At 23.6% G+C, this 10,535-nt stretch overlaps 2 protein-coding genes across 3 annotated transcripts; one reads left to right on the plus strand and one right to left on the minus strand.

The window, feature by feature from the left end:
- Nucleotides 1-560: 560 nt before the first annotated feature.
- Nucleotides 561-5,978, minus strand: LOC113551708 (hippocampus abundant transcript 1 protein). 2 transcript variants are annotated; one of them, XM_026954111.1, is made up of 13 exons: nucleotides 5,873-5,951; nucleotides 5,426-5,620; nucleotides 5,179-5,274; nucleotides 5,030-5,092; nucleotides 4,839-4,966; nucleotides 4,653-4,767; nucleotides 4,366-4,578; nucleotides 4,189-4,302; nucleotides 3,179-3,360; nucleotides 2,233-2,330; nucleotides 1,956-2,155; nucleotides 1,744-1,861; nucleotides 561-934 (listed from the first exon to the last, which is right to left on the minus strand). In XM_026954111.1, the coding sequence occupies exons 2-13, from the start codon at nucleotides 5,567-5,569 to the stop codon at nucleotides 876-878; spliced, it is 1,530 nt and encodes a 509-aa protein (XP_026809912.1). In that variant the 5' UTR covers nucleotides 5,570-5,620; nucleotides 5,873-5,951; the 3' UTR covers nucleotides 561-875. The 2 variants fall into 2 exon arrangements, with proteins under 2 accessions (XP_026809912.1, XP_026809911.1); XM_026954110.1 differs by having other exon boundaries at nucleotides 562-934; nucleotides 5,839-5,978.
- Nucleotides 5,979-6,126: 148 nt separating this feature from the next.
- On the plus strand, nucleotides 6,127-8,995 carry LOC113554300 (receptor expression-enhancing protein 4-like). The gene is made up of 6 exons (XM_026958080.1): nucleotides 6,127-6,326; nucleotides 6,859-6,931; nucleotides 7,373-7,452; nucleotides 7,592-7,712; nucleotides 8,416-8,532; nucleotides 8,596-8,995. Exons 1-6 carry the CDS (start codon nucleotides 6,295-6,297, stop codon nucleotides 8,887-8,889), a joined length of 717 nt encoding a protein of 238 aa, XP_026813881.1. The 5' UTR covers nucleotides 6,127-6,294; the 3' UTR covers nucleotides 8,890-8,995.
- The last annotated feature ends 1,540 nt before the right edge of the window (nucleotides 8,996-10,535 follow it).

Here is a 10,535-nt window from a genome sequence, read left to right on the forward strand (position 1 = left end):
TTATGAAGAAATAAAAACAACTTGCCAATTAAATCGATTTTATTTATCGTTTGAACATTGAACTTACAATTTTAACACGGAAATTGCAAATCTTAATCGACGCAATACTACACAATTAATTTATAACTACGAAAATAGGAGCGGTGTAATTTGAGTGCATAATAACTTAATATTGTTTTAAAACTTTTAACTAACTTAACAGAGATCAAAAGTATAAATAAGTTAAAAGTAAAATAAAAATTTAACATGATATACATTAATTTTGATGACAAAATGAGAATTATAATACTATCACTGTACTAAATACAAATAATTAAGTATGAAAAAAATGTACAATACGATAAACAGTATACTTTAAAATGCTTAATTTTTATTTTATACAACTAAATAGATTTTTTTTTAATGCATATATTTTTATATTATATCATTTAACATCATCCAATTAATTATTAAAAATATCAAATAAAAATGTGATGTATACACAAATTTAATTAATACAATATTAATGTATTCATGTTTATTTAACTGGAAAAACATTTATTGAATAAAAACAACATGATTTTACTTTTATAAATTGATTATCTATTTATAACTATTAGTGGATGCACAAGCTTTAAAACAACTTGTGTATAATACTATAATGTAAAATACTATGATAAATAATAAATTATCATATAAATAAATTAAATAAAGCTTCCATAGGAATTATTTAAAAAAAAATGTATAGTAACTATTCTTTCAATGTAAAGTTTAACTCAATGTGAACAAATAAATTTTAAAAATGTATAAGCTTTAACACAAATCACAAAAGGTAGTTACTATTGTTCTTTTTTTAAGAAACCAACACTAAATATAATATGTGATTAGACAGCCAATTAAAGGTAGGATTGAACATTTATTCGACCAATTTGGTACTGTACTTGGGTTGAAGAACCTGTAAAATAATTAGATATATGATGCATTAATTATTTTATGAATTAAACAGAAAATAAAAAAATAACTAATTAATCCACAAACAAAAATGTTTTATAATAAAATATATTATTATACGTCTTAATTGAGGTATTCTTGGATTTTTAAACAACATATATTTTCACTAACTTATCCAATAAATTATGTTTTTTTGTCTTAAAGACAAGTAGTTTTTCCAAATACTAGAATTAATTTATGTATTTTTCATATTGAAATCTAAATATTAATCATTAATATGCAATTACAAGTCAATCACTAAGTTTTGTATTCTGTTTATTTTTTTTTTTTTTTTGATAGAAAAGAAAAATAGTAAATACTATAAAGTAGTTCCTTAAAAATAAAAATTCTGCAATTATTACAATATAATTTCAAGATAATAAAATATTTTTGCACAAATTAATAGAAACAAAATATCTAAATTAAAAGAATAGTATTTGCTTTTATAAGTGTATTGCTTATTTGACTTACCCTGACAATATATTATTGAGTTGGAGTTTACAAATATCATTTAAAAAATAAAAATAAACTTAAACATTAATGTATGTTTTGAATATTCCTTATATTTATTCAATATATTAGTGGACTTTGCCCCCTGTTTATTTTACTAAAAGCCCCCCTTTTTGATTAATAACATTGTATCATTGTATATTTTTTTTAGCTACCACAGAAATATTTTTTATGTATATATATATATATATAAAGTTGTTATTTATTTAATCAAACATTAAATTATTCCATTAAAAATGGTTACTTGAAAGTATTTGTGTTTACCAATTTGTTTATGACGTTGATCCGATCCATTGGGAACATTTTCTGGAATAAAAACAGAGACTAGTAATGCACACATAACAAGTAGTGAACCAAAAACAAATGGTGGTCCTGGAATCATCTAAAATGGCAAAAGAGAAATGATTAATAAGTTAATATAGTAATGTATATGTAGTAAATAAATGATTTAAAAAAGTTATATAAACAGTTATTACCGAAGAAGATGGGTTATTATTTATATTATACTTTAAATGTGTAATTATGACTGAACTATTAAGTGAATGATGAGTAGTATGAGCTATTTGCATTCCTTCATTTAAATTAACATCAAATAAATAAAATATAAATCCAAACATTGCAGGTCCTAATCCTCCACAAAGGCCTCTTACTCCGGTTACTACTCCTTGAACTACACCTAAATAAAAAAATCAATTTTTTTTAGTTTTATTTTGAATATTCAAATAATAAAAAAATATAAGTAAAATTTTAAACCTTGCTTATCTGCATCTGAATAAATGGAAACAAATGAACTAATAGCAGGATATGTAACACTTGAAATGGCAGCCAAAAAACAGGCAGACCACATAACCCTATTAAATATAAATAATATGATAATGTAATTACTCATAAACTAAAAGTATCATAGGCTCACAAATAAATGTAGGCTTATTATGAAGACTTAGTTCTTAAAAATCTAATAATTATGAAGTAAGAGAAAAATGCCAAATATGGTATAGGTTATATCTTAGTACTTGGCGACCGTTATGATTAAAAAAAAACAGTAGTCAGAAAGCTATGTTATATTGTAAAACTATAGTACTTGGACCCGTGATTATATTAAATCGTAACGCTGCCTAATACCAAGATTAACTGTAAGAGTTAAAATACTCATAATTTTTTTTCTAGAATTTAAATAATTTAACACATAAGCCAAGTATTAATCATTTAAAAATTAAAAATGTTATCTTTATGTTACTTTAAGCAAATATAGATTCACTATGATAAAATATGTTGTATTCAACCATTAATACATTTTTTTCAAACATTTGAAGCTCTCAGTAAATAATTGTTTTTTCAATGCCATTAGATGAGTAAAAACTTGGTATAGTTCAACCATGAACCAATCTTGTTTTTTATTTTTGTCTCTTCTAGATGTTTGAAAGTTATCCAATAATACGTAGAGATAATATAAACAATATTGAGTATTCAATTTAATTTATTTTCCAATAAAGAACACTATATTTTATTTATAAATTAATATTTTTATGTTTGGTGTTTTGTTAATATTATAATCTTATCAAAAATTGAGGTATTTGCGCCAAGCGCTTTTATTGAATATAATAAATTATTAAGTTACACAAGTAGATGTTTAAGTTTTAGTTATAGAATAAGAGATACATAATATTGCATTTATTATTGTAAAAAATATATAACATACCAAGTTTCTGAACCAAATCCAAACCACATAAGTTGCATGATTTCAAATACCAAACCTATCATTATTGTGTATTTAGCTCCCATCATTTTCATTATTATACCAAGAACAGATTGAATAACTGCAGACAATAGTCCTAGTAAAGCAATAAGTATAGATACTTTGAACATACTAAATCCCATAACCTAAAAAAAATAATTATTAAGTTAAAATATTTAACTTACCATGTATTATGGTACATAATAAATGTATTAATTAATAATCTAATTTAATACAATTATAGTTTAAACTGAATTATTATTATAAACTTTTTCTACACTATAAATTAATATAGATTACAGAATAGTGAATTTTTTACTTATTATGAGTAAATGCGGATATTTATATTTATTATACAGTCCATCATCAATAGGTCTTAATCAAATTAAATTTAAAATTTATTTTTCATTAAGTTAACCAAAAAATTAAAAAACGTTATATGCTAAGAAAAAGTTTAAATTGAGTTTGAATTTTTAAAAATGTGTAGAATTTATTGAGTACAAAAAATTATGATTTAAGTAACAGTTGAATTTTTTAAGTTTTTACGATTAATAGTTTTTGAATTATATTAAAAAAACTAATCTTCTAAGTATAAATGTTAAGAATGTTGTATTTTTTTAATTACAAAATAATATGTACATTTTTGAAATTTTTACAAATTGTTGATCTTAACTTAAAACGCTCGTGAAAAATGATCATTAAATATTAAATTTGAACATTACATTTTCAAGTTTGACATCTTTTATTAACACTTATGGTTAATTTATTATTTTTATTTTTATATAAGAACTGGGGTTTTTAGTTTTGACTCTCTAAGAAAAGAAATAAAAATTAATTCAATTATTTTCTAACATAAAGTGTTTTCACATAAAAATTTAAAATTTTAAAATCAATACATTAATAGGATTTTTCTGAATTAATTTGAAAAGATGATTATAAATTAATTAATAATTTAATTACATTTTAACACTTACAAGTCTCAAGTATACAAATAATGAAGAGTATTCTCCTGCTTCAGGAAGATATGACAAGAACACCGTTAAGCATAATATTAATATAGTTCGATCTCGACCAACCATTCTCAAAGCCTTAAAACAAAATACAAATATGAGTAGAGATGTATTAACTTTTTATTCTTAATAGATACTTACAACAAATGGATCTGCTTTTTTCCAAGATATACAATTAGTAGATGTTCGTTGTTTATGTGGCAGACTTTCCGGTACAGCAACAATAATGAAAAATACATTTAAAAGTGCTATTAATGATGCTAAAAATACAACAAAATTAGTATTGTAAATTTCCATAATATATGAACCAAGAGCTGGTCCAAAAACCATACTGGCTCCAAATGTTCCAGTTATCTAAAAAAAAAAAAAAGTCAGTGAATAATCATAATTTAGTTTAATTTATTAAATATTAATTTTTAAATATATACCCAGCCATAATAGCAACTTCTTTCTTTTTCATCACTTACATCTGCTACATAAGCAAATACAACGGAAAACGTAACAGAAAATAATCCAGAAACACTTATTAAGGCAAAAAACCACCTAAAAAAATGTTAACATATCATTAAACATTTATACTAAATTTACTGTAATTTAATTATATAAATAAGTACCCAGAATCAATACACATAAAAGGTATTGGAATACAAGTGAAAAACACTGTTAATAATAGAAATAATTTTCGTCCCCAAACATCAGATAAGGCACCAATCAACGGAGCACTTAGGAATGATAAAATACCCTAAACAAAAAAATAATAAATAATAAAATGATTAATACTAGATAATTGATATAGTTTTGATACCTTTATACCCCAAATAATACCATTCATAAGCAAAGCATGATCTTGGAATGTATTATTTAATTTCTGTAAAAATAAATATATTTTTATAAATGTACATAATATCCAATTATGAAATACAAGCAATTATTCACAATTGATTTTATACTTACTGATATTATTGGTAAAGTTAGTATGCTCCAAGCAAAATATTCTAAGAATATAATGACCAATGCATGGTAAATTGATGGTTTTCCTATTCCTGATTTCTAAATAAAAATTAAACTTACATTTATAAGAATATTTTAATATATTTACAATTTCTATGAGCATTTAAATGTTATACAAGGATAACAATGGTTAAGCAATTTCTATTGTATATTTCTACATGTAAAAATTATAAATACAATTTTATTTTACCATTAATATTCCGTCACTCATAAGAGATCTATGGCTCCGGATTACAATTCCAGACATACTCTTGTTTGTTTTCATTTTTGAACCCATTGTGGAACGGGTCTCATACTTTTTACCTTCGTTAATCGATGGAAAATACTGTTCCATTTGTATAATTTCGAATTCAAGCAATGAATAATTATTTGTACGTCATTTTAGCTATTGTAGTTCATAATAAAATTATAATACATGTAAATACAATATAATAATTATATGTCAATTACTCAATTATAAGACTTCCATGAAATAAAAAAATTATAATTAATGAGAAATGTCCAATGACGATTGACTAATGGGTAATGGTTAATGTCGGAATAATGGCTAATAACAAGGGAAATCAGATTTTGGAAATTGTAATTTGTATGCAGTTTACTTACATAGATAATATGGTTATTATTTAGTATTTACTACCGTAATCGTTATTCATTATTTATTTGGCATTTGATGTTTATTGGTAATTGGTTTTGAGAATTGATTATTTGATGTGAATTGTGAATATTCCAATACTATTGTAAAATTTTTGTTATTATTATCGTTATCAAATATCGATAGCAGCTGATAACAAATATCAAATTTGAACGTCTACTATTGGTCAATTACCAACGAACGGTTACGGTTGATAATATATATTTCTTTTTGTTTCAAAACAAAACGTTATAATAAAATAGGTAGTAGGTACAAATAGTACAATATGTTATATGGTAATAAATTGTGCGGTCTCGGATTGTGAATGACTGATTGTTCTATTTTATATTTCTAACAGCAGGATTGGTGATCAGATTGTGAATTTTTAATATTTATTATTAACTACTATTTCTCCGTTCGTCAATAAAATGTTACCTGATTTTTTATGTAGACCACTGATGTAAGTATTATATCCGTTTTTTTGGAACTTCTGTCTACTTTTTTGTTGATGTAAATGTTCACTTATCATTATATTCTAGTGTAGTAGGTAAAATATTCTCTCGAGACAATTGAAATTAGTAATTACCAATATTGTTATTTGTCTATATTATTTATAATGTACCTGTTATTATTTTATAAACTGTTTTAATTATTATGGTAGATTTATGTTTACTTAAGTCAGAGATTCCCAACCAGGGTACCGGGAAATTATTTGAAATATATTTTTAGTTTATAGGCCATAGGTAATAGGTGCCTCCGGATTTTTAGAAAATAACTAAGGGGGTGCCATGAGTAAAAAAAGGTTGGGAACTTCTGACCTAAGTAAGTTTTTTTTTTTTTTTTATCACGTTCTACTTCAAAAATTCTAATACTGCATTATTTAGTACAACTATGGTTGGATTAATATCAACATATCTATAATTTTATAGATTTTAGACTAATAACTACTTAACTATTTTAATTTTTAATGGGTTACAATTTTATTTTTTCAGTATGTTATTTGGCATATTATATCCAGGATATATGTCATTCAAAGTACTCAAGACAAAACGATCAACAAATTATGTATGTTTAATTATTTATATAAATAATATTCTATTAATATGGTGTGAAGTATTATATTAATATTATTACTTATGTTTTATAATTAACTATTGGATTTAAAACATATGTTTCATTTAATCATAATTTGTAATATTTTTACTAGTATTACTATAATTAAAGGAAAAAAATGTATTGTACATTTTCTGTACTAAAAAAAATCTCGTGAACACATTTTTTCACAAAAATTGTATTATCATAAAATATTGTATATTTATTTATAATTGAAAATAATTAACCATACAGATTAAAAAAAGGTATGGCGATAACACAACATTTTTTGAAGTGGATATGACTAATGTCATTCATAAGAAACTAGATTAGATATCATTACGGACAAATATATATTTTTTAAATACTTTTTATTATTCTTACTGTATTAATAATGATTATATGTTTATATAGGGTATATGGCTAATGTATTGGATAACATTTTCGATGTTCACTTCAGTAGAGACTATAACAGATATATTTATTGGTCCTTGGTAAGTTGTTTAAAAAAAACACTAATATTTTAATCAATTAAAGTAAAGTATTTAAAATTGTCTCGTGTTATTTCGATAATTCATTTAAAAATATATTTAATTTTGAATAATATTTTAGTATATATATAACATTTTACAGGCTTCCATTTTATAATGAGTTGAAGCTTTTGTTTCTCTATATGACGTATCCAACTTCAGACAGCTCTCTAACTTATGTGTACAAAAATATTATAAGTCCTTTTATAAAGCGGCACGAAAAGGTAAAGTTTGTATTATTATAACTGTACATTAACTTATAAAATAAATATCCTAAGCAATAAATAAAAAGTCAGGGAGTAGGCAACAGCTGCTGTACAGTAGATATCTAGTATACATTATTATTGAGTAAGTCATCATAATGTATGTGTCAAATTTAAATTCAATAATAAATTATTTGATAGTTTGTTTTTCCTAATTATTTAATTATTTAGAAAAATACTGTACAAAAACTTGATTTAATTTGCCATCTTAAACCACCCAAGTTTAAATTCAAAGCATTTTTTTCAACAATTTATATGTATACATATACAAAAAAAAAAAAAAATTAATTGTAGAATAAATATATCATATATTTATTCTTCCGGACAGAATCTAAAATTAATATTTATAACATAATTATTATTATTTTTTTTTAAATAATTTATTAAATAAACATGCTATACATAATACATTAAATGCTAATATATATTTAAATATATCAATTTATTTATTTTTTTATTGACTTATAAATCAATGTAACTAAATTTATCATTTAAGAATACTTAATATAAATAACAGAAATTAATTCAGCAGAGATGGGTATTTTTTGGGATGAAAACTTAGCAGTGAAAAAGTTAAACAAAAATTATGGTGTTTAAAAATTTAATAAATTTCAAACAACTTCCTAAATTACTATGTATTAATTATTTATTTGTATTATTACAGGCTATTGATGCTCATATAAGCAGTTTGAGGAGTGGTGGTTTACAAACCTTCATGGTAACAGGAAAAATATGTACTAACTTTTTCTTGAGCCAGGCAATAAAACTTTTCCAAATTTATGTAAGTTAATCTTAATTATCAAATTTTTTGTATGTTTAAATCTTTTAAACATTTTTTTTCAAGGGGTTACAAGCTGTTCAATTACAAAGTATTGGTATGAATATGAACACAGCAGTGATTGAAAATAGCGAACCAGATGGAGAGATTAATTGGGAAGAAGTCATTAATGATTCTGAAGATGAAGATGACACTTCTTTTAAGATGACTAGTTCTTCAGAATCTTTAGCTTCTTTAGTACAAGAGGAGCCTCCTGAGTATTCCTTCTCAGACATGTATGGAAATGCACAGACAAAAGACAATGAAAAAACTTATGATCCACCATCATCTAACACACGAAGAAGGAGAAAAGCACTTTAAAAACAAACTAAAATTAATTTTTGTATTTATCATGTACCTATAAGAAAATTGTATACTTTTTTTCTAAGTTGAGTAATTTGATGTTATTTTTATTCAATAGTTTTTATAACAGTGTTGATCTCTTTTTTCATTAAACAAATATTTTTATACTTTATACTCTTAAGTTTTATTTCTTTAAACTTCTTTTGTATGGAAATGTGTATATATTATATAATATAGTATAGAATCCAATCATAAATATTAAATTGCTAATCAATTTTTTACACATTATTTTTATATTGAGGACACCATATTCAAATGTATTGGTACTTTAATACATACCTAATATGTTTCCTAGAACTATTTTTATGTTGTTAGTTAAAATATTAATGTGATTGACCAGTAAAAATATTATCTAGTTTATCTCATCAATTTAAATTAGTATTTAAATATTTAAACAAGATAAGCTTTCTATATTATTATTACTGCATGGATGTGTTCATTTAATAATCTTATTTTGATATGAATTTTGCCTGGAATTTATTTGAAATTCATGATGTTTTTTTTTAGCAAATGGACCATTGCATAAATTATTTTGACTGTTAATGATATTTTGCCATTTATCATTTAATCAATTCCACAAAAACAGATAAAGTTAAGAAGTGACTCTGAACTACTTTATGTTTTAAACATTTTTTAACTTATAAATTTAATTCACAATACAGTGTGAATTGCGGGTAGAGCGTACTATATCTGATGCGGTGAACACTCCAATAAAATATAATATTTTGGTCTTATATGTGTACTCAATTTTTATCATTTGTCCAGTTCAAAACTGCAACAATATAAAAATAAATCTTTTCCAAGAAAGCACTATTTGATTTTTGAATAGTATATAATACTTATATTATATTTAATTTAAATCAGTGATTAGTTATTATTCTTATTACATTCATTACTCGATAAAATAATTCGCTTTTTTTTAAATACATATTTTTAGTAATAATAAAAAACAATATAATATGTGTATTGAAAATAAACTGTTTTCACAAGTTATTTATTTTATGTTTTATACTTACCTAGTTACCTAATATCCTAAGCATTTTAAAATTATTTTCTAGAAAAAAACATTTTTTTGATTGTTGTAGTCTTTAATTGGAATGCCAATATTTTACTAAGATATTAATTAGTCATTACATAGTCCAATGAATTCAATTATTATTTGCCTACAATAATAAAGCCACTTAATTACATACCGTACTTATATAAAATAATTATATGTAATATTATAAATTACAAAGATTACCTATTACTTTAATTTAACAAAAAAAAACGACTTGATTCAAGTCACACATCCATTTATCTAGCCAACTCTTGAAATCTTGTCCACCGTATTAGTAAGCTCGACATTTACTGTTGTAGGTACAGTATAGTTAGTGTGATGATAATTTCCAGGTATTTTTATTGAGTTCCAACCATTTTTATTTGATGAATAAGACATGTAGGTAAGTACATCAATTAAAATATATTTTATTTAAACTAGTTAGTTCTATTTAAGGGCATGATCTATTTCTATTATGTAGAGTTCTCGCGACCGACCTCGCGGGTGGTCGAGCGTGTTGCTGAGGTGTTTGCCCGGCAGTGTGATTCGACGACCATCATAACGG

The sequence above is a fragment of the Rhopalosiphum maidis genome, chromosome 2 (genome assembly GCF_003676215.2).
Source record: "Rhopalosiphum maidis isolate BTI-1 chromosome 2, ASM367621v3, whole genome shotgun sequence".
In the NCBI taxonomy this organism is placed as follows: domain Eukaryota; kingdom Metazoa; phylum Arthropoda; class Insecta; order Hemiptera; family Aphididae; genus Rhopalosiphum; species Rhopalosiphum maidis.